The 25844-nt window shown below is 36.8% G+C and overlaps 1 protein-coding gene across 5 annotated transcripts in view; it reads right to left on the bottom strand.

Annotated features, from left to right (window-relative positions):
• The window catches only part of MIGA1 (mitoguardin 1), a 91375-nt gene that overhangs the window by 40522 nt on the left and 25009 nt on the right, over nt 1–25844 (bottom strand). For all 5 annotated transcript variants that reach the window (XM_027114142.1, XM_027114143.1, XM_027114145.1 and 2 more), the window contains exons 3-7: nt 24154–24331; nt 22561–22697; nt 20634–20760; nt 17307–17440; nt 16452–16575 (exon numbers count right to left, since the gene is read on the bottom strand). In XM_027114142.1, coding sequence (XP_026969943.1) covers nt 16452–16575; nt 17307–17440; nt 20634–20760; nt 22561–22697; nt 24154–24331 — 700 coding nt within the window. The remainder of the gene's footprint in view (nt 1–16451; nt 16576–17306; nt 17441–20633; nt 20761–22560; nt 22698–24153; nt 24332–25844) is intronic.

Here is a 25844-nt window from a genome sequence, read left to right as displayed (position 1 = left end):
ATCTAATCCCGCTAGCCTTCAAAGTCTGATTCTCTGGGAACCCCTCCTTCTGTTGCTGGATCCCCAGGTTCAGAAGCCCGACATGGGGCTCAGAACCTTCATTCCAGTGGGTGGACTTCTGTGGTATAAGTGTTCTCCAGTTTGTGAGTCACCCAACCAGCAGTTATGGGATTTGATTTTATTGTGATTGTGTCCCTCCTTCCATCTCATTGTGGTTTCTCCTTTGTCTGTGGATGTGGGGTGTCTTTTTTGCTGAGTTCCAGTGTGCTTCTGTTGATGACTGTTCAGCAGTTAGCTGTGATTCCAGTGCTCTTGCAAGAGGGAGTGAGTGCACGTCCTTCTACTTGCCATCTTGACCCTGCACATCCTTCTACTTGCCATCTTGAACCAATCTCCTTTCCCTATTTCTTCTATATGAGACGATGGATGTTCACTAAACTTATTGTGGTAATCATTTCATGACGCATGTAAGTCAAATCATTATGCTATACACTGTAAACTTACACAGTGCTACATGTCAATTAAAATAAAACTGGAATCAAGAAACCCATAATTTCAGAAAGTGAAAGAATTAAGTGAGCTAACAGATGATATTTTCTTGATTTTTCCCTCTATGTACCTTAATATTGAAAACAGCAGCAATGAAATCCACTGGAGCAAAAAAAAGGCTATCTGACCAATTCTTGATGTGGTATAACTTACACAATTTTGCCTATGTGAAACAGTACATGCACAAAACAGCCTGATACTATGTCCCTACTCAAAACAATAGTTCCACAACAGTTGTTGGTGGCTTTCCCTGTGTATCAAAACTTCTTATATGCCATGATTGGCCAAAATAACAACTGTGATTCCTAACTGGGAAATAGAGCTGCCAATGCAAAACAAGTAATAGAAGGAAAGAGAAAGGAGTAACAGCACTTTATACCTTTTTTAGGAGAAGAAAGAAGTAACTGGATTACCCAAAGGGCAAAAAGTAATTAAGGGTAGGTCTGCAGTTATTGAGACTTTAATGGGGACACTAGAACCACCGGTCACTCTGTACATTACACAAAGGTCCCTGGCTGATGGGACAAGTAGGGGCAGAACTCCAGCCCACATCTCAGGCCTACATCTTCCTGGAAGAAGTTGAACCTTTTTCTTATCACAAACGTGCCCTTCCCAAGAGGTTACATGGGCCTTTATCTAAATCAAACAAAGGCCTTGGATGGGCTAGTGCAGGTCCTGTACTTAGAAATCCAAGTGGATAAGATATAACTTGAATACAAAAAAGGCAAAGGCAAGAAGCAGGAATTTCCCTTGTGCGTGGCACCCCAGCAATTTTCATTATACTGCTTTCATCTCTGAACCGATTTTGACTTGCATATATAACACCACTTACACTTCACTTTGTAGTTTTGTTTAACACTTTGAAATTAAGATTATGAGCCTTAATGCGTGAGAGAAAATTACAGGGCAAATTTCTCATATGTTCTGCAATTTGCAGTCTGTATATTTAGAGGTCTGAGTATACAAGTTAGGCCTGTAATTCACGTCACTCCCTAAAAATAAACCCTCAGGGAGTTTATCCTCTGACCACAGTGATTCTGCAGGAAAGAAAAGGACAAGGTCGTAGAGTGTCAACTCTGGGCTGTCTGACGTTTGACATAAGATGATAGGTTGAGGTTATTTCCTCTTGCTGCTGAGCTCTTTCAATATCGCTAAATGTTCTATCTGGCTGCTTAACCAAAGAGAAGAAAAACGTCTCTCTAGCGGTCGGGAGGTCCCACTTTACGGCTTTTCCTGTTCTCTGCCAGAGAATTTGTGCAGTCAGTACTAGGCTGGAAAAATCTCTAATTTCCCCTGAAATCCTATGCATAAGTGAGCAGACAGAAAGATGGATAAAATATTTAAACTGTACCAGTCAATGTTTCCACAATCTCCTGCAAACAAGTAAATTTGATTATGACTTCTTATAATTCTCAGTGGCTCCCTGTTGCCTAAAGGTATAAAACAAAGACCTTCAAGATTTATCTCCTGCCCACCTTTTTAGATTCATTTCCCACCACTCTCCTACATATGCTGTGTTCCCAAACATATCAATCAACTTATAGTTCCCTGAACAGGCTCCACTCTACACCTTGATCCATGTTATTCCCTCCACTGGGAATGCTCTTTTCTCACGTTCCTGGTGGACTTTCTTAAAGTGTCACACTTTTCTTTGTGTGACACCTCCACAGCACCTTCTAAACACATTATTACAGCACTTACTTCACTGTGCTATAAAATTTTTTAATGCCTATCTCCAAAACTAGATTCTGGGTTGCCTAAAAGCAAGAGTGAAATCTTCTTCATTCTTGTCTCTCCAGTGGCTTATACCGTGTTTGACATATACCAGGAAAGCAAATGTTTGCTAAATAAATATTCCAGACCTAAGATTCTGTGTTCATTCTGTTCAAAAAATAGATTATAAAGAGGCCTAAACACATATCTGAAACATGCAAAGCGATGCTGTTAAGCTACAAAAATTCCTGGTTTGTTTTTAAGGGCTAAATTTGTCCCTACACATCATTATAAAAGAATTTCAAAGTCCTTTGCTTCAGCCAAAAAAACAACATTTATCAAACTTATGGCTTCAGAGTTGCCTGCTAACATGGTTATTGCAAACACATAATATTCTTTACAGAATATGTAAGCATACAACAACATGGATGCAACTAGAGGTTATCACACTAAGTGAAGCAAGTCAGAAAGAGAAAGACAAATATCATATGATATCACTTATATGTGGAATCTAAAATATGACACAAATGAACCTATCTATGAAACAGAAACAGAATCACAGACACAGAGAACAGACTGGTGGTTGCCAAGGGGGCAGGGGGTGGGAGAGGGATGGATTGGGAGTTTGGGATTAGCAGATGCAAACTGGTATATATAGAACGGATAAAAAGGTCCTACTGTATAGCACAGGGAACTATATTCAATATCCTATGATAAACCATAATGGAAAAGAATATGGAAAAGAATCTATCTATATATATATATATATGTATAACTGAGTCACTTTGCTGTACAGAAGTAATTAACACAACATTGTAACTCAACTATACTTCAATTTTAAAAAAGAGAGAAAATATAAGCATACAAACTACAAAGCCCAATTAATTTTAAAAGAAATCTAAAGTATAGATTAAACTTTATCTGTTGTAAACCATATCAACTAAATAATATGCCCAAGAAATTGTAAGCAAGCTTCATTTGGCATTAATCAGGTTTATTTTTACACTGGTATTAAATTCAGCAATCTGGTCCTGCCCTAATAATCTAACCAAAGTGAGTAAAAAATAATCTTAATTCCTGAATGCACTGTTACAGAAATAAACTACCAAACTACGTAATGATGTATACTCTGCATGATATGATGATAAGAAAAGTCTCCTAAAATATAACACCATTCCTTGGTGTTAGTTGTTGTGACCAAATAAAGTCTAATTTTTTCCAAAGTAATTCAAAAAACATAAATTTCTGTTTAATATGAAAATATATATACTTTTATTGTGTAATATTTGATATGTACAAAAACTATATATAGGGGCTTCCCTGGTGGTGCAGTGGTTGAGTCTGCCTGCCGATGCAGGGGACACAGGTTCGTGCCCCGCTCCGGAAGGATCCCACGTGCCGCGGAGCGGCTGGGCCCGTGAGCCATGGCCGCTGAGCCTGTGTGTCCAGAGCCTGTGCTCCGCTACGGGAGAGGCCACAACAGTGAGAGGCCCGTGCACCACACAAAAAAAAAACAAAAACCAAAAAACTATATATAGTATAGGTGCATATTTTGAATCAAAATACTGAAACAAACATTTGTGAATATACTACCCATTTACAGCCACTTTTCTTTTCTTTTTCTGGCTGCACCATGTGCCTTGCTTCCCGATCAGGTATCAAACCCAGGCCCAGCAGTGGAAGCACAGAGTCCTAATCACTGGACCGCCAGGGAATTCCCTACAGCCACTTTTCAACATTTACAAAATTATTTACTTATTAAGGAAAAAATAATATAATCATGTAGAAGACACTACTGTAAATATCATCTCCTTACCTGATATTCATGAATCTCCAAATGAATTTCATAGATATTCAGCAAAAACAGCAGCAGATAACCAAAGATAACCACATGTCCCAAACCCTTATCTTAGGCTCTTAAACAGACTGAGGGCACTTCAGTTGGGAAGTATGGGAAAGAATGGAGGTGGGAACGAAAAGTTAAAAGAAGGATCTTCTGCTTTGTAGAGGGAGCTTAAGGTCTGAGTTTTACAAAATAGCTCAGTATTGAGGTTTATACTAATCTATATGGTATTCTAACTGCTTCCTAAAAGTCTTAATTGGCCAATCAGACTACAAGTAACCTGAAAACAGGCATTGTAGTCCTTATTTCATCTGCACGTCATCACACATAAGGCATACAATAAACAGTTAAATAAATATTTGCAAGGTGACTTTTAAGCTTTAATTCGCCTTAGCAGTATTCACAAGTCCCTACATCAACACTCTTGTACCTAACTGGGAGCCTACAGCAATAGGGGCACAGTCTTTGATTCTGTGTAGTGGGCCAGCTAACTCATGGTCCTCCTTTCTACACAGCTCTCTTCAGAGGCAAAAAGACTCTAAGAATCTATCCAGAGCAGTAAGATGGGGGATAAAAGAGAAGGAAAGAAAAGAACGCATAAAGGTTGGAAAAAAGCATAAGGGTTGGAAAGAAAGAAAGAAAAATAAACAGGTTATCATTCATAGATATGTGGTCTAGATAAAAATTCCAAAAAGAACCTATGACAGGGACTTCTCTGGTGGTCCAGTGGGTAGGACTCCAAGCTCCCAATGCAGGGACCCCAGGTTCAATCCCTAGTTGGGGACTAGATCCCGTATGCATGCCGCAACTGAGAGTCCGCATGCTGCAACGAAGAAGTCCACATGCTCCAACTAATAAGCCCACATGCCACAACTAAGAGTCTGCATGCTGCAATTAAGAAGTCCGCAGGCCACAACTAAAGATCCCATGTGTGGCAACGAAGATCCCACGTGCCGCAACTAAGACCTCGTGCAACCAAATCAGTCAATCAATCAATCAATATTATTAAAAAAAGAACCTATGACAAATTACTGGTGGCAGAACTAAGAGTTAATAAGCATTGTTAATATTCAAATGCAAATATCAACAACATTTTAGATACCAGCAATAAAAAATTAGAAAATAAATTTAGAAAAGATACCATGTACAATGACAACAAAACTATACGGGACTTAGGAATGAAGATATATAAGACCTCTATGGAGAAAACTATAAAAAACTATGAAAGACATAAAAGACTTAAGTAAATGAAGAGCCATATGATGTTTGTAGATGGAAACATTAATATTATGAAGATATACATTCTCCCACAAGCTGACCTAAAAATGCAAAGCAATAATCAAAATCCCAAGAGGGGCTTTCATGAAACTTGACAAGCTGTCCTAAACTTCGCATGGAAAAGCAAAGGGCTAAAAATAGCCAAAGGAATCACAGTGGGGACTTCCCCGGTGGTGCAGTGGTTAAGAATCCACCTGCCAATGCAGAAGACATGGGTTCAATCCCTGGTCCCGGAAGATCCCACATGCGGCAGAGCAACTAAGCCCATGCACCACAACTATAGAGCCTGCACTCTAGAGCCCACGAGCCACAACTACTGAGCCCGTGTGCTGCAACTACTGAAGCTCGTGCGCCTAAAGCCCATGCTCCGCAACAAGAGAAGCCACCTCAATGAGAAGCCCACATACTGCAACAGACCCAATGCAGCCAAAAATAAATTAATTAATTAAAATTAAAGAACTTAAAAAAAAGAACACAGTGAATGGACTCACCCCCTCAGGTGTCAAGACTCATTATAAAATTTTATAAAGCTACAGTAATTAAGACACTAGAAACCAATGCAGAAACAGACAAACAGAACAAAACAGAGTCCAGAAAAGACATACATATAAGACAACTTGATATATGACAGGGGGCATTTCAAATCAGTAAGAACAGGATATATCATTCAGTGAATGGTATTGAGGCAACTAGTTATCCAAATGTTTTTTTTTTGTTAAAAAAAAAGAGTAATAATATACATTTAAAAAAATCAGCTCCTGACTGCTTCCACAAAAGGCAGAAACAAATGATTCAAAGCATGTTGAATTATACAAAGGAAGAGCATCAGCAAAGAAATGGCAAAAGAAAAACACTGAAAATTTACTAAAAACCTGGAGTTGATTATAAAACTAAAATCTTAGAGAAGAATTTCAGTTTTGGAAGAGACCTAGTCTGGCTAGAATATATGCGAAACAGTAAAACAAATAGATCAGAAAAGTGGTCTGAGAACCTGGGAGTGACAAGATGAGAGCTCTGCATCACGAAGATAACTCTAGAAACAAGGTACAGATTTACCAGTGGGGAGAGAGACTGGAGGTAGGAACCTTATTAGGAGATTATTAAATCCCAGCAAAATACAGTGAGGGTGCAGAGAAATGGGAACGAACGACAGCTATATTATGGAGGCAGAATTACTGGATGTGCTGGCAAGAAGTACATCCACTATCATTTTTTGTTTTCCTCCTACGCATATGGCAAGACCAAGGATCAAGTAAAGTCAAAAATCTTAGCTATATCTGAAATAAATACTTCCACAAAGTATTTGTCCTTCAGATGGCAGTTTTCTTTTCTAATGCAGAGAAAAAGTAGATTTATAAAGAGCATCTTTTTTTACTTTCCCAAATAACTTTGAACATGGCTTAAATACCTTGTTTAAAGAAATGCAAACTTATGTTACTACTAAAATATGAGAAAAATAAATTTCCAGAGACAAATAAATGCTGTCTGGAGCATAACTGAACAATATCACTGTAAAACAAGTTATGAACATGTGATAGCATCTACCTGTAACCACGTGTTTTTTTTAAATAAGAGCCTATTCAAAAACATTTATTCAGAGAACTAATTACAAAGAAATAAAATTTCCATCAGTATCAGAAAGAACACACACTTTGAAAAGATACCACATGTAACATAAAAGTCCAGAGTACTGGAAATGAGTTCATTTCTGCCACAACCACCAACATGATTGAACTGAAAGTGCAATAATTAAAAGAACAACCAGGACACAAAATTCATATTTTAAGATTAATCTTCTAACAGGTTAAGAAAGAGTCAAATGTGGGCTTCCCTGGTGGCGCAGTGGTTGGGAGTCCACCTGCCAATGCGGGGGACACGGGTTCGAGCCCTGGTCCGGGAAGATCCCACATGCCACGGAGCAACAAACCCGTGTGCCACAACTACTGATCCTGCAATCTAGAGCCCGTGAGCCACAACTACTGAGGCCGTGTGCCACAGCTACTGAAGCCTGCACACCTAGAGCCAAAAATAAATAAATAAATTTTAAAAAAGAAAGAGTCAAATGTATAAATGTATAAATATGACAGGAATACATACAGGGATGATAAGTCAATGGCATTTAATCTTATTGCCTGTTTGATAGGGCAAATATGATCAAATACTGGAAATTTCATAGGAGTCAAACTAAAAGAACTTCAAAGAAAATGATAAGTACACAATTCAGGAGAGTGTCTGCCACTTGAGTGGACAGAGTGATAGGAGTGGGAGATCAGTTAGGTGGATTCTGTGGTGATAAACCATGTTTTTTGTTTTTGTTTTGATACGCGGGCCTCTCACTGTTGTGGCCTCTCCTGTTGCAGAGCACAGGTTCTGGACGCGCAGGCTCAGCGGCCATGGCTCACGGGCCCAGCCGCTCACGGGATGTGTGATCTTCCTGGACCGGGGCACGAACCCATGTCCCCTGCATCGGCAGGCGGACTCTCAACCACTGCGCCACCAGGGAAGCCCAACCATGTATTTTTTAAACAATCTTAGAACAGGCCTCATAAAAATGCCAGAATATATATGAATGGATATCAAGTGTTTACCATGTACCTATGCTAAAATACGATATACATGTTATCTCATTTCATCTTCACAATTCTATGAAGCTGATCCTAATATAGTCCTCCGGCTTACAGATGAAGAATATGAGTCTAAGAAAGGTCAAGGCTTCCTTAGGTTTCATAGCTAGTAAAAGTGGTAGAGCCAGTATTTGAACCCATGTTTGTTTAACTCCAAAGCCCATGTTCTTAACCACTAAGCTATACTGTTTACAACTGAAAACATAGTGCAGTCTTTTGGTTGAATCTTCAAAAATTATCAGTACAATAACAAAATTATCATTTAACAATTATAATTTAACAACTATCTGAAAAAAAGAAACTACAAATAAATGTAACACTTCTACGTGCTGTTAGCTAGAAGAAATTGCACACAAATGGAACTGTACAGTAATATTATTTCAAGTCTCTGTGCATACCCTCCTGACTCTGTCTCACTCTGAGTTACAGTAGCAGGTGTATACGAAACACGCCAGAAAAAGAGTGGTGACCTAAATTTAACTCCCAGTGCTACGAACAGCACAGAAGGGCAGTTATGAGTCATAGGCGTCCCACATGCAGATAAAATGTGCTGCCCTCTAGTGACTTCAACACCGTGCATTTAACAATAAGTGGTCTCTTGTAAGTGAAGGGAAATGATTGTTTTTTTAAAATTAGAGAACTAAAATATTTATTTTATTTAATAATCAGAAGAACAGAGCAAATAACTTTTGTTTAAGCCAGAAGTAAACTTTTTGGTGTGTAAGAGCAAATACAGAACTATACCCAATAATGATTCATTAATTCATAATGATTAAGGAAGTATCGGTACAGAACATGACAAAGGTGAATTAGAGAATACAGGGTGGTTACATTTTATAAAAGGAATTCATGCCTTAAAACGTAATTCAAACCCTGCCTAATTCAAAGCTACTTTGCCATAGGAATAAATGTAAAGAAATGCTGACATACAACTATTGTACTATATTTCTTTTCTCAAGCATGGTTTCAAAGCACAATAAATGACTATAATACGGTCTGTTTTTAAGAATGTTTTAAAAACACTAAGTATTGGTAGTAAAGTTTTTTGTATCACTATCACTTCCTTCCCAGATATCAAAAATATTTCCTATTTCAACACAGATGATAACTTGGCTTAGGGGTGAATTAGAGTTGTGATTTTAGAGCCATGTTGCCAGAGGTTTATTTCATTTTTTAAATAAAAGGGCTCCTGCTTCAATTCCGCTCTTTTATTTTCTTAGCATTAGTTCCAATATTTCCAGGATGCTCTGTACTAAATTAACAGCATGAGTGTCAGCAGTTATTTGAGCTTCTTTATCACATTTAATTTAATGACCACTTGGATGATTATATTATAGAATATAAAACACATTCTAAAGTTAACAATAAAAGTAAAATTAACAGCACAATTATCACCCAAACCATTTGCATTAAGTTCCCATGCATGTAACCAATAGTATAGTTCACTGGATATTGACATAGGATACTCAGTATTTCTGGTTACCAGCTGAAGTGGCACCACCTTGGGTAAACAAAATTTGTAATTCACCATGTCCATGAGCTTTGAAACTAAGAGATTCTTAATGAATTAAAAAAAATTTTTTTTGACACTTGCATTATTTAAAATTTTTAGTATGAAGTGCTATTTTGCACTTTTTCAAATCACAAAAAATTACTTACTTAAAATTAGCTTAACAGAATCACACTGTATTTTTAACAGCTTTATTGAAGTATAATTTACAAACCATAAAACTTCCCCATTTTAAGTGTACAATTCAATGAATTTTAGTAAATGTATAGAGTTGTGCAACTATCACCGCAATCCAGTGTTAGAATCATACATTTCTAAAACTCTTGTTATTAACTTCACCTACCTAAACTAACCAAATAACTCACAATACTGATAAGTCAAAAGTATTTTTGGATCTGCTAAAGAGGATCGATATAATTTACTTTCAACAAATACACTGTTATCAAAAAAGAAAAACTCTAAGACGATTTTAAACATACTAAAAGAATCATGCTTAGGAGGATTTAAACTGTCCTCCTATAGTCCACAATGTTAACTTGGCAAACTACTTACTACTTACTATAAACAGTACAAATGAATGTAAAATTAAGTAGAGCCCCCGTTTATATTTTGAATTCCAAAATTAGAGAAATAAGTTTTGCTGAGGCTCTTATAGTCAATAAAACCTGACACATGTGCCTTTCAAAACTAAAATGATTTATTTATTTGCAAGTGAGTGTAAAACCAGCCATGAATACTTGATGGAAAATACCTATCCGCAAAACAGCTCAGCAATGACAATATTTCCAAATAATGTGAATTGATATTAAATCTTTTTCAAAAAAATTTCATATAATATTTTCTTAAATTAACTAGTTAAGTACATAAATACACACATATTTTGGCATGATACATAATAAAGTATCTCATGATCTCTTTATGATCAAGATGAAAAAAATATGAAAGTAGAAACAGTTGAATTTATAGCTTATTGCACAAGTTGCTAAGGCTACTTGAAAGTCATGCCTCAGATCTTTGACTCTGGCCCTGTCCACTTTAAAATATGGTATTGTGATAAAATAAGTAATATATATTTATCATGGTTCCCGGCACAGAGCTTCTAAAGCTCCTGAAATTTCCTGAGTGATGGGGGTGAGAGGAGTATCTTCTGCTATTCATAATAAGCCCCTTTCAACTATACCTGAGTTTATATTGATGAGGTGACTCTTGGAGGATGGGGGATGGTTGCCAAGGGAACAAACCCTCTGATTAGAAAGTTGGAACTTTCAACTCCAACCCTGACCCCTGAAGGGAGAGAGGCTGGGGATTAAGTTAATCACCAATAGCCAAAGATTTAATCAATCATGCCTACATAATGGAATCTCCATAAGAACACCAAACTGTAGGGTTTAGAGAGCTCCAGGTTGGCGAACATATCCCGGTGCCGGGAGAATGTTGTGTCTGGACGGGGTATGAAAGTTCTACACCCATTCCCCATACCATGCCCTATGCACCTCTTCCATTTGACTGTTGCTAAGTTATATCTTTCATAATAAACCAGTAATAGTAAGAAAAGTGTTTCCCAGAATTCTGTGAGCCAGTCTAGTAAATTATGAAGCCCAAGGAGGGAGTGGTGGGAACCTCTGATTTACAGACAGTTGGTCAGAAGCATGGGAGGCCTGGATTTGCGATTGGCATATGAGGGGGGGCAACCTTGTGAGATGAGCCCTTTACCTGTGGAATCTGTGCTAACTCTGGGTAATTAGTGCTCAAATTGAATTAAATTGCAGGATACCCAGTTGGTATCCAAAGAGAACCGGAGAATTGCTTGCTGTGGAAAATCCACTCATTTGTTGTCAGAAATTGTAAGTAGAGGGAAATAAGTTTTCCTTTAAGCATTTTTTGTTAATGGTTTCAATGAGAGCATTGATGAACAAATAGACCAAACTGAACAAACCAGAAAGTGATAGAAAGCTAAAAGGGATGTCAAATCAAAATCTAAAACTATCTTAATTCAGAGTGATGACTGAGAAATGACAATTTAGTAGGAATAATAAACATAACATCTAAACCTTGGGTCTAAAAACACAACTGCACAGGAACAAATGAAGGAAGATGTGGCTTAATAATAACATCTAACAGTAACAACAAAGAACTTAAACGTTTTAGTTAACCATTAGCTCTACATTAGCAATGTTACAAGTTAATGTAGTCCTTAGGCTCTGTAATTATAATGTCCAGAATTTCTAGTTCAAGATGACAGAGCACAAGCATCTACTTCTCCAGACTTCCCTGGTGGTCCAGTGGTTAAGACTCCACGTTCTTAACTCAATGCAGGGGGCCCAGGTTCGACCCCTGGTTGGGGAACTAAGATCCCACATACCGCAACTAAGCCCGTGCACCACAACTATGAGCCCGCACGCTGCAACTAGAGAAATCCTCGCACTGCAATTAGAGAAGCCTGTGTGCCGCAATGAAGACCCAGCACAGGCAAAATAAATTAATTAATTAATTAAATTGAAAAAAAAAAGCATCTACTTCTCCTTCCTAAAGGCCCATTAAAAATGACAGGAAGAGGGAATTCCCTGGCGGTCCAGTGGTTAGGACTCCGCACTTTCACTGCCGAGGGCATGGGTTCAATCAAGCCACGTGGAGTGGCCCCCCCCCCAAAAAAAGAAAAATGACAGGAAGAAAATAACTGCCTCACTGGAACACATGGAAAAGGTATCACCAGACCAGAAATTTTATCTTTTTTTTTTTTTTGTGGTACGCGGGCCTCTCACTGTTGTGGCCTCTCCCATTGCGGAGCACAGGCTCCGGACGCGCAGGCTCAGCGGCCATGGCTCACGGGCCCAGCCGCTCCGCGGCACGTGCGATCTTCTCGGACCGGGACACGAACCCACGTCCCCTGCATCGGCAGGCGGACTCCCGACCACTGCGCCACCAGGGAAGCCCCAGACCAGAAATTTTAAAGAATACCTTGAAATTGGCCAAGGTAGGATCAGGTAGGTCCTATCAAACCACAGCCTAATATCCTAGAGGTAAAAATGATTGTCTTCCTCAGAGAATTCCAAACTCCAACCTCATAAATATTGTTACCCTGTTCCCTAGACTTTTTATTTGTTAATATAATTTAATTCTCATAATTACTTTGTTAAATAGGTACTACATGCCCATTTTTCAGATGAAGAAGCTGAGGCTTAGACAAGTTACATAATCATACAGCTAATAAATGGTGAAGACAGAATTTGAACCCAGTTGGTCTGAATCTTGAGTTTGTATTTTTAGCTATTATGCAGATATAGGCCAAAAGGTAATCCACTAGAATAACTCATTAAAGTGCTACATTAAAGTCAGCTGGCACAGTTGGGCCCCCTCCCCCTATTCCCTCAGGTAAATACAGCAGTTCACGTCTTCAGTTCCTGGATTAAACCTTGATAACTCCCTTCTATAAAACGCGTGAGGGACTTCCCTGGTGGTGCAGTGGTTAAGAATCTGCCTTCCAATGCAGGGGACACAGGTTTGATCCCTGGTTGGGGAACTAAGATCACACATGCCGTGGGGCAACTAAGCCTGTGCACTCTAGAGCCTGCACGCCACAACTAGAGAGCCCATGTGCCGCAGATACTGATCCTGCGCTCTGAAGGCCACGCGCCGCAACGAAAGATCCCACATGCTGCAACGAAGATCCCGCATGCTGCAACTAAGACCCGACGCAGCCAAATAAATAAATATTTTTAAAAAACAAAATGCGTGAAGTCTGTCTAGACTGCATAGAGGGCCTGAGAGAGGAGGAAAGATGCATGAGTTCATTGCAGATCCCCAGATAGATGCAGAGGAAGAAAAAATTTAAAGGAAAGGAAGATCCACACTAAATAAATGATACCACCACCAGAAATAAGGTTCCTTACTTCAGCAGCTGTGGGGATTCCAGACTACCTGCTCCAAGACATTTCTTACAGGGAACTTTGCCACAAAGAGTTCACAGTCAATCCTCCCATTCAAAGAACATGTCTGTCTTCTAAGTGGTGAGGCAATACAGCATGGTGGTTTATGGACTCCAAAGCCAGCCGCCTGGGCCCAAATCTAAGTTCTGTCACTTAATAGCTATGTAACTCTGGGGAAGTGATTTAATACCTCTGTACCTCTCTCCCTGTCTGAAAAATGAGGATAACTATATTTACCTCATAAAAGTTGTAAGGATTAAGTGACATAATTTTTACTTAGAATTGTGCCTGACTCAGAGAAGAAACTATGCGCCTTACTTAGCAAAGGCCCTGGAACATGGTGACATGCAAACAATGGTAGCTGTCAAATATTAAGTCCAGGGGGAAAGGTGATAAATTAGATGACTGCTAAAAAATCTTCCAACCTTGAAAACCTATCAAACGCTTAGGAGAAAATAAATTTGATTTTATCAAATAAGACAAAGCAAATTTCAAAACAATAAAGTATTCACTGAAGTCAGATCAATAAGGGGTGGTTTAAATTCACCCCTGAGCCTCTGAAGGCCATTTGTTAACCTCTCTTTATTTATGACTACTAATTGTAAGTTGCCTCTCATTAATATACATTAAATGTGTAAAATGAATTTGGATTTAGAGAATGAGGAGAGTTAACTGACTTCTAAGCAATTTTGATTAATATCAAATAACAGATATAACAGAACTACTTCCCTACTAGAGTCCTGGCCATAGATTCAGCTCTTTGAATCCAGAAGTTCCAAAACGGAAACTTGCGATATAGAAGAACATCCAAATAATTCCCAAGAAGGAACAAAATATAACAGCTTCATGTCAACTGGGATCTCCAGGGCAATAACAGGCCAAGGTACTGCTAGGCTGCAGGGAAAAGCCAGCCAGCCTAGTAGCCACTGACAGCTCAGGTTAAGACATGGGTGGGGTCAGGAACTTATTACAACCTAAGCTAACCAAATGGATAGACTGATTATGAGTCCCACTCTAGAAATCCTACCCATTTAGAGTTCCAAATTAACAACAATTTCCTCAGAAACAACTTGAAGGCCCCAGAAATTAAGCCATTTTCCCAGGGGTCTTCTTGTCCAGATGCAATGTAAACCCAAAGCAGACCCTCTGGGCAATACCCAAAAAACCTTTATTACCTAATAAACTGAAGAAATCAGAGATGGATTCCACCAACTTCTATGGACAGTAGAAAAAAGAAACTTTGGGCATGCCAAACAGAACGAAATCTGAGATGCATATTAGAAGACTAACAAGTACAAGAACTACACATCTACATGATCCTTATCATGAGGCTAGACAGAAACTGCAAGCAGAAGATTAGAACAGTGAGGGCAAAGCCTCCATTCCTAGAATAAAAGAATAAAAGTCTCAGGCCCTCTTCCTCTTCCATCCTTATATTTATAATTTTTTCCTACTTCTTTTTCTCTGTGGCTTTCCTTGCTACTTAACCACTTTGCTATCTCTTCTAGTAGTTCCATTCCCATTTTTACATTTGACTTCTTTTAAAAATGCTTCACTGGTGGGGAGGAATTAGGAGATTGGGATTGACACATATACACTACTGATACTATGTATAAAATAGATAAGTAATGAGAACATACTGTATAGCACAGGGAACTCTACTTAATGCACTGGGGTGACATAAAGGGGAAGGAAATCCAAAACAGAGGGGATATATGTATAGCCGATTCATTTTTGCTGTACAGTAGAAACTAACACAACATTGTAAAGCAACTATACTCCAGTAAAAATTCATTTACAAAAATGCTTCTCTCTGTTCTTTTTCCTACTTACTATCATAAATGCCATTCTAATAAGTTATAAAAGAAATTGTGTAAAAAAATATGTAAATAGAAACCTTTGGCAAATTCTATTTGTTGACATGAATACTGTCTACTTTTCTTCTGGCCTGAATCTCCCCTATGCCAAAAGCAGAGAAACTTTAAAAAAACTATTCATTCAAGTCTAATGAATAATTTTTGGTGACAGTAACAGGATGAAAAATCAAAGACCAAAATTAATGCAGAGGTTTCACATAACCCTCACTGTAACATATAGACAGAAATTCATAATTCTAATACAAGTGAAATCTTTTACCTAAATTCAAAATATATAAATATGTAAACATCTCAAAATGCAGCCACTTTCAGTACTTCATGTTCAGAAATAAATGTGGAAAAACTTAACAAGCCTTAACAATTTTTATTTATTAGAAAACAAAAATCCTCAAATAAAAAAATTTAAATTACTTTTAACAAAAAAAATATATAATGTAATTTTATTTTATTTCATTCTTTGGATGATGTACTGAAGTCAAGGAAGCTTTTTTTTGGCCTCGCTGGGCAGCTTCCAGGATCTCAGTTCACCAACCAGCCCAGGCCATCACAGTGAAAGCCCAGGATCCTAACCACTAAGCCACCAGGGAACTCCCGGAAGCAATTTTAATCATTCTTTCCCTGGAAGACTTCATTTAAGAAGTCTTTTCAAAGTTCTTTTTTCTTTAAAGTAGGAAACAAAGGTAATGGTATATATTGACGTATGTATTGACTACTTACATCAAAATGTAGCCTGCAACTGAAATTGCGTCAAGAAATAGAGTGACTTAAAATACTTTAAATGTAAGTCATGAGCTACATGCCTGTTTCTGAGGTAGTGTGTCTCTGTCCCATTTTTATATTATTATTTTTTTCCTCCCTCTAACACTTTAACTGGGATTCTTTCACTTAGAATGTAATTTTAAAATAATGTTACAATCCTATCTATGGTAAGTACTTGAATTTATGTCAATAAGTTCACTTGAAAAGTTAAACTGAAAGAAAAAAATCCAATAAATATGATAGTACTCTTTTTCTCTTGGTTATTTTCTAAAAAGTATGTAACCATATTAATGTACTTATGCCAATGATTCCAAGAATAGAAAAGAATAAAATCACACATTTCATAAAAACCATATAAAATAACCACCTTACCCATATCATTAGCAAGGGAATTAGAATCAGATGCCCCTAGAGTAGCTTCAAACTCCTCTTGGAGACGATATGCTCTTTGCAGCAGAGCTTCAAGTTTATGGATAAATTCAGTACTAATAATATCCTATAAGGAGAGAAAAAGTACACACAGCAAATATTAGATTCTAATGCTAAAATTCTAAACACTTTCCACTTTTAAATGAAAGGCAGAAAAGTGAGGGATATAAAAAAATACTGTTGGGTGGTGAGAATACTGTGATAGAAGTCAGGAGGCCTGGGTTCTAGCTGTGCCTCAGATAAAATCATCTCCATTTCGTAATCTGTAAAATTAAGGAGTTGGACTAGATCTCAAAGTAAGGTTCTCAAAGTAAGGTCCCTGAACCAGCAGCATCAGTATTACCTGGGAACTTGTTAGAATTGCAAATTAGAAATGAATTAGAAACCCTGAAGGTGGGACCCCCAAATCTATTTTTCAGCAAGCCTTTCAGAGGCTTCTGATGCATGCTCAAATTTGAGAATCACTAACCTAGATGAGTCTAGCTCTAACTCTGTGTGATTTTTATGTATATAATGGCACTTAATTAAACCCAAAGCACAAAACAGACTTTTAAAAATCATATTTGCTTAATTCTTTATTTTCTTGAAAAATCAGGAAACAATGATAAATTGCAAATTTGGGGTTTAACAACTAACCGAACAGGAAAAGCCCAGTAAGAAATATCCCCACACAATCCCAAGGAAGAAAAAAAAAAAGTTCTATTAAATGCCACAGAAATCAAATACACTGAATCAATGTTAAAAATACTTCAACTGTTCCCATATTATGAAGACCACTCCCAAATAAATCATCCTTACATCTATACTTTCTTCTGCAATGGCATCTCCCGCACCCAATTTAATGGAACTACAGGCTTCGTCTTCAGCCTGTCTATTTCGAAAGGTTAGAGCTTGTTCCCATCGACGCAATGCCTCTTCAAACAATTCCATACCTAAAAATTGAGAACAGAACAATTTTATTTTATTTTTTTTCTGGCTGTGCCACATGGCTTGCAGGATCCTAGTTCCCCAACCAGGGACTGAACCCAGGCCCCCCGCAGTGAAAGTGCTGAGTCCTAACCACTGGACTGCCTGCGATTTCCCAAGAACGGAGCAATTTTACTAATTTTTAAAAGTTTTTAAATTTATTTGGTTGCATTGGGTCTTTGTTGCTGCACGCAGGCTTTCTCTAGTTGCATCAAGCGGGGACTACTCTTTGTTGCGGTGCACAGGCTTCTCATTGCGGTGGTTTCTCTTGCTGCAGAGCTCGGGCTTTAGGCACGCTGGCTTCAGTAGTTGTGGCTTGTGGGCTCTCGAGCGCAGGCTCAGTAGTTGTGGTACATGGGCTTAGTTGCTCCGCAGCATGTGGGATCTTCCCAGACCAGGGATCGAACCCACGACCCCTATATTGGCAGGCAGATTCTTAACCACTGCGCCACCAGGGAAGTCCCAAGAACAGAACAATTTTAAATAAGTGAAATCAATACCAAAATCATTTTCAGTCTAAAGTGTTTTTCACACAGTTAGCACCAATGGCACAGTGTGACTGTAATTTTGGCACTAAAGAATAAAATTTATGCTCACATCATTTCTTAGCAGAATCTTAATATCTCAATACATTCCAGGTCTACAGATGTAGTCAACCAACAATAAGAGAGAAATGACTAATATGTTTTCCCTTTTTAAAATATGTAACTCAAAGGTATACGGTGCTTGGAAATTTTCTAAAATAATATGAATTCATCAAAAGTCCTAACAATAATGGCTAATTTTTATAGTCACATAACTATCTTTCAAAATATCCCCCTAAATGAAACAGAAAACTGATGGGCAAATAGAAGAAACTAGTTGATAAGAAACTATCAGGTTTACAAGAGGTTCTCAGAAGGAGAGAGTAAAGCTAAGAAGAAAGATAACAGCACAGAGGTCCAGAATAAAGTCTTTTCTATCTTTTTTCCACCAAAAGGTGTCTTAGACCACCTTGACACCAACTTGCTGATTTAGATGGATAAAGTGCTGGGCCAGAGTTAAAAATATACAAGAAGAACCAATAAAGGGTTACAATATGAGTAGGAATTTCATATCCCTCCTTATAGAAAGCTTTTGTAGGAAAATAGGTGAATATGTGCCTCTTTTTCTCCAAATTAAAAAAAAAAAAGGCTTACCAAAATAATTATGCACTTCAGGCCACAACAGTGAGAGGCCCGCGTACCGCAAAAAATAATAATAATTATGCACTTCAAACCAAACCAAAATATTTCAAAACCTCAATTTTTCTAGACATATAAAAGTAAAAGATCTTTAAAAGCTGCTTAAGAATCTGACCAAGTCATTCTGAAGATGTTTTTAAGATATGGTAGCTAGAGAATACCTGTCCTCGAAAATCATTTCTTCAGTTATCTGGAGAACCTACAACTCTAAACAAATAAGATGTTCTTTAAATGAAAGGTAGGCCTTAAATTGTTTAATTTTCTGTAGCAAAGACTCATTGTCTGGATCTTCCTTCTAAAAAATTTACTCACTTAAAAGACTTCCTTTTTCCAAGCTATACAATTCTAATTCCTTCATCCTCCTCTCGCTCCATCCACTCTCTATCCTTCTGATTATTTTGGCTAAATATAAGGAAGAATTATCTAACAGCAGAGTTGTCCAAAGATAAAAGTTACCTCTCAGGAAGTACTGTGTCTCACCTGACTGCAGAACGTGGCCCAAACTGTCACACATCAGCAGTTTTGTGACAGGAATTCAAACATGTTACCAATATATTTTTTATGTCATCAACACTGTGAAGGGAACTGAAACAATAGGTGGGAATTGAAACAATATCTCCTACCGATCCTAATTCTATGACACTGAGACTCCCTGCAGCTTCCCTAGTTTTACTCTATTTCTCTTCAATTCTAACTCTCAATATTCCTACAGAAGTTTTGAGTGTAGGTTTACTAGGCATAGTTAATCTAGAAACATAGTGAGCTTAATTCTCAGAAGACCTGGAAAAGGTGGCAGAAGAACTACTCCTATATCTCTCCCCCCGTGCAGTATTACCTACTGTGACATCACGGCGGATGATATAGTCTTTTTGTTTTTTTAACATCTTTATTGGAGTATAATTGCTTTACAGATGATATAGTCTTTAACTATTCTAGAGTGTGGGAATGCACGCAGGCACACAGTCCTTCTGCCAACTCACCATCCCCTTACTACTCACTGGCCAAGGTCACATCAAGATTTTTTTTGTTTTTTTTTTTTAGTTAGTATGCATTTCCCTTAAAAGGAATATAGCCTGAAATAGAATACAGAAGAACAGGGGAATGGATTTGAAAATGCACTTGAATCTGATTTGGTGTTAAGGTCTCTGGTTCTCCTCCTGGGCTCCAGTGAGACGTTCTAGACATGCTCATGTTTGAGCTGTAAACACATGCCTCTTTCTATCTAAAATCCTTTCTACATATAGGAAGAATACAAATGATATCTAGATAAAAGACTACATAAAGTGGATTTTGATAGATTCATTAGATAAAAGTCAACAGATTAGGTTAGGTAAGTGTAATAGATTGAATAATAACCACCCAAAGATATCAGGCCCTAGTCTCTGGAACTTGTAAACGTTACCATATAAGAAAAAAGTGTCTTTGCAGATGTGATTAAATTAAGAATCTTAACATGGGGAGATTATCCTAAATTATCTGAGGGGCTCTAGAACCAATCACAACCATCCTTATAAAAGAGAGGCAGAGGGAGATTTGATACACACAGTGAAGAGGAAGGCAGATATTAGAGTCATTGGCCACAAGCCTGAAGCCACCAGAAGCTGGAAGAGGCACGGAATGAATTCTCTTCCAAGCCTCCAGAGGGAGCATGGCCCAAATGCCACATTGATTTCAGCCCAGTGATAATTAATGATTTCAGACTTCAGGCCTCCAGAACTCTGAAAGAATATATTTCTATTGTTTTAAACCACCAAGTTTGTGGTAATTTTAACAGTAGCCTCAGGAAGCTAACACAACATGTTATGTTATATAGACTAGAGTCAACAGATGAGAACATTTTAGAATTATAGTTGCTTCCCTTAGAACAATTCATCATTCTTCTGTTTCACATTAAATGTGAGTACAGTATCTTAAAACTTCATTATGTTACTCCTACCCATCAAGTATAGGTTCTCAGGAGTGGTCACAGGAATATTAACAAGTTTAATATCATCTTCATCTGCTTTGTCCCAGGAATTAGAATTGCCACAAGCACAGCTATGACAAGAATTGACACTCTGGACCTAAAATTAAAATGGACAGAAGTTACTTCAAAATCTCTTTTGTAATAGTATTTTGCGATCTTTTATATTTATAAATTATTTATGTAAATCTTAATCCTGGTATAACAACCCATGGAATTTCTACCTGAAGAAATAAATCTGATTATATTCAGTCAAACTTAAGAGTCATAAGGCCCTAAGCATTCTGAACCCTTGTTTGCTCAAAAATATACAACTAGAACAATATTTTGAACATAAATCAGATATTTCCATCAAAAATCAAGCAGTTATTTTTATAGTTTACTGTCATTAAGTATTTACTTATAAATTTTATCCACACCTACTTTGATTTGAGGTAGCTAGCTTATTTTCCTTTCAGAACTTATTACAATGCTGATTCTCTACTATGTAATAATGAAAATCGAAAAGCCTCTGTCATCTTCCCTTCTCTAGCAAGGTCCGCTGAGCCAATCATCTCAGTCACCTCTATGCAAATGACTCCCAAATCTTGAACTTCAATTCTGTCCTCTTTTGAGAAATCTAAGCCCACACTTCCACCTGCCTATTTGGTGACTCCACTTGGCTCTTCTGTTGGCATCTCAAAATGACTATATCAAAAAAGAGCTCTGCATCTTCCCACAACAAAAACTCTTCCTCCTCCCAAGTTCACTCACAGTACTTTTATCTCCATAATTCCTCAAACAACTTCTCTTCCCACACCCCTCATATCCAGTTACCAAGTTTGTGGACCCCGTTCCCTCCTCTTCCACTCCTGTTGTCATGACCCTCACTGAGGCACTCATTAAGAGGCAGAAATCTGGGTTCACAGCCCTGGCAGTGGAATGACTAGGTCAGCTAAGGCACATCTAGTAAAGTGATTCTAAAGACTTCTTACTTATACTATTACCATAAAACTCCTTTTCTCTAGTCAAGAACAGCTTCAACTTTCAGTTGAGAAAATTCAACACAGAGGTACCCCAGATTATAGAATGGGCATATACTTCATCATCCAGCTCAGTTTCACAAACGAATTGAGAGTCTGCATGCCTTTGATCTAGATGTTCCTACCACAGAATAGCCTTTAAAAATTTGGTATATTTTTAGGCATTTAAGAATGGGGCAGCTGTATATTCCAACGAAATGCAGAAGCAAGGTATGGAACAGATTATGGTATTCTATAAAGTATTTTTTTATTTTTTAAACTATTTTTTTTAATGAATATACATGATGGTAGGAGGCATATTCTCCCTGGAAGTACACACATAAGAAATTGTCAGTGTCCGTCTCTAAGGAGGGGAATTGAGAGGATCAGGAGCACATTTTCACTGTTTGCTTTTTGCCTCTTCTTTACTTAGTAGGAAGTGCGTATCCTACCTATTTTTAAAACTACATTAGATTTAAATATTAACTTCATTTTTCACCTGTCAATCAATACTATATTAATGCTGTCAAGAAAGAGGTGAAGAACTCCACCCTTGGCAGGTTCATCAAGTGATTTTTGTGACCTAGTACCACGTTTGCTGCATCTTCTAGCTTTCTGCAGAGCATCTAGCTTTGAAGCAACACTTCCATACCAACATCATCCTCAGAGGACCCCATGGGACTACATCACTTAACTCAAAAAAACCTGGAACCAAGCTGGCTGAATATTTAGCAAAAGGATAATTTTACTTGCCTGAAGAAAACAGGATCAACCAGATTTCTTAAGCTTCTTTCCATACTAAGAGCTATCTATAACTGTATGACATTTAAACCAATAGATAACAATAGATATATAAATAGTTAAAAGAAAAAACTAATAAAAATTTTTTCTTTACTTACAGAGGCCAAACTCTGTGCAGAACCTGAGTGTTTACTGAAGAGTCCTCCATTAGCATAATTATAAGACTGAGATCCTTTGTCTTTGGCAGAACTTAAAGATAGTGTCAAATTCTGTCTGCTACTGGAACAACTTGAACCTACCAAACAAACATATTAATATTAAAAGTATCAATAACTCCAATGATAAATTTCAGGTAAAATTTCAAAGTTTATATATTCATTCAGAGGGCTCATTTTAAAACACATTTCCCTCAATTGTGTAAGTTATTAAATGTATACCATTATTAAAATCTACATCTCTATATAATATTTTTAATACTGCTAAAATCTGCTTCTGAAATGAAGATTAAAACATTCATCAATTACTCAAGGTGGTATTTGAATGGTCTACTGTAATCAGCATAAAAATACTGGCAACTATGAATCTTCAAATTATAAATTTAACAAAATATAAGCACTTCTTTCCTGAATTACCTCTAAACTTTATCTTTATCACATTATATTGTAATCAGTCTTTTTATACGTCTGTCTCCCCTAACCATCTACCCATTCATCTAGGGCAGACACTGTGCCTTAGTTTATCTTAATGCAGCAGTTAAGACACTCTTCAATTCAAATCCTTGCACTTATTAGTTATATGAACTTGAGCAAGTCACTCAACTTTTCCATATCTCAATTTTCTTTAGGTATAAAATGGGAACAACAAATAGGATTATAGTCCTAATTCATAGGATTGTTATAAAGGTTAAATTAACACAGTGAATATATAGAATGTAGCACTGCACCCGAGGTCTAATAAAACATCAGTAAGTGAGAGGCATCATTATTGTAATGTTCACTACACTTGGCACAAAATAGTCATTCATTAATTATTTGTTGGGCCAACAAATCACAAAATCATATGATAAATCAAATAATAAATTTAAAATAATTTAAAATTCAAAAATAAATCCAGCATGCTGAAGAAATTATTTCTATTGATACAATTTGATAATATGTATCAGATCTCTAACAAAAACTATAGATGCTTTAAAGGCCAGCAATTCTACTTCTAGAACTTTATAAACTTAGGAAATAAACCAGACAAGTATATGCAAAGCAAGAAAAACAACCTAAAGAGAACAACAGGGAACTGGTTAAATAATTAGAGTACATTTGTACACTAAATACATATTAAAAATGATAGCACAGAGATATATTTATTGACATTTAAAGACATTCTTATATAATGTTAAATATTTTAAAGGCAGGTTACAAAAGGTATGAATTTTACTTAAAATGCATAAATTATTTACTTGTATATAATATAAAATTTTATGTCTCAATATGACATTTAAGTGCAAATATAAATGGATAGATATATACCAAAGTATTAGCAGTATTTATTTCTGGGTAGCAGAATTTCAAGTGATTTTAATTTTTTCTGTTTGCTTGTCTGTATTTTCTAATCTTTCTAAAATTAATCTGTATTACTTGTGAGTTAAATATTAAGCAAGGAAATTCTGGAAATTAAAACACTGAAATCACTGCACTCCAGTAATGATTTACATATAAAATTTCCTTTGCAGACTTAATTCAGCTATTTCTACATACCTTTGTCTGATGCTGCTCTTTTAGTGTATTCAAGTATGAGATGCTCTGGTTCCCATGGTAATATTTTTCCTTTCTTCTTTCCACGTCTTCTTTTAAAGTGACGGGCCAGAAAAATTACAGATACAACACTCACTGCAGTTACCACAAACAACTTTTTAGCTACTGGCGAAAATCTGATCTGGAAAAGATGCAATTAGATTGAAAAAAAGTCTTATTTGTTTGTTTAAAATTGACATAAGGACTAAAATTATTCTTAAGCTAATCTAGTTCTAAATACTACCAAGATAATATTATTTTACTCTTTCAATGACAACTAGCCCAATCTGAATTTTAAAGACAAACCCAAAAAAATGTAGTAATTTAATATCCACTGCTCTGCAGTTCTCAGATAAATAATAATGCCCAAAAAGTTACCAGGAGCACAAAATAATTCAATCCCATTAATATCTGTTGAACAACTAATGATTAATTCATGCAACTCAATCTTCTATCTGAATCACAGCAAGATTTTTAATTGCAGGAATGATTAAATCAGACTTTTAAAATGAACCAATTTTTTAAAACTATCTGGAAATGTGGGCAAACATAAATTAACTCAATTTATAAATATCATTTAAATAAGCCCTTTTATTCATGAATTAATCAACAAATATTTACTCAGCATCTTACAATATACCAGGACTGTGCTATGAAAATGAAAATTAAAATCTTAGTATAATTCTATTCAATAAGCATATGTCTTTCATTTATCAAGAAGCACCAGGTATACAGAGGATACAGATCTTGCTTCCCTAAAGAGTGTACTAATAGTAAAGACAAATATACAAATAATGTATTACAAATAATTACAGTATAGTGTGATAAATACAGTAATGTACGTATGTACTAAGTACTAACATAAGAGCAAGAGGTAATTAACTTTGTCTTGAGGGACAAACACTATTAATCACCTAAAATGCAAAAGAACTTTAAAATAAAGCTATAGGCTTGGGGATGTAGAAAGCTAGAAAGAGTGTCACTTCCAACCTTCCAAAAACAAAAAAGTCAAATGACAAATTCTCAATTTTTTTGAACCCATCAGAATGCAGAAGTTGGAGGGTAATCAACTGGCCCCAAAACTAAGAAGACACAGGTTTTCACCCGGAGAGATAAGACATGAACACTGACATGCAGGAAGAAGGCATATCAGGATATCAGTAGAAGAGTTCAGCTAGCATGGTTGGTAAATTGGTGGAGACTGAGAGTGTACTGGTGAAAGACGGTGAATCACCCTTCCCAGGGGGGCAGGTGTGGTGCAAATATAAGGGTAATTCACACTTTTTGGATGTTTTTATCTTCATGAATCCCACCAAGCACACACAGAAAAGACAGCAAGAGTCCTAAGAAAGTCTTCCTAATGGTGAACTGTGGAAGGGAAACAGGAATTTTTGTTGAGGGACATGAACTACATCAGTAACCTTCTCTTTTGTCCCCCAAAAGGAACAAAAGCCTTAAACTGTGGGATGCAGTTTTAACTTTAGAGGGAAATTTATACCATTAAATGTTTATATTAAGAAAAAATGAAAGGTGTTGAATCCATAATCTGAGCTTTGACCTTAGAAAAAGAAAACCAAATCCAATCTAAAGCAAGCAGAAAATTAGGAAGTAATGAAGACGACACAGAAATCAATGAAATGGAAAACCAACTCAAT

The sequence above is a fragment of the Aethalodelphis obliquidens genome, unplaced genomic scaffold (assembly GCF_003676395.1).
Source record: "Aethalodelphis obliquidens isolate GAN/ISIS:26980383/991018 unplaced genomic scaffold, ASM367639v1 scaffold13, whole genome shotgun sequence".
In the NCBI taxonomy this organism is placed as follows: domain Eukaryota; kingdom Metazoa; phylum Chordata; class Mammalia; order Artiodactyla; family Delphinidae; genus Aethalodelphis; species Aethalodelphis obliquidens.
This window is presented reverse-complemented; position numbering and strand designations above follow the sequence as displayed.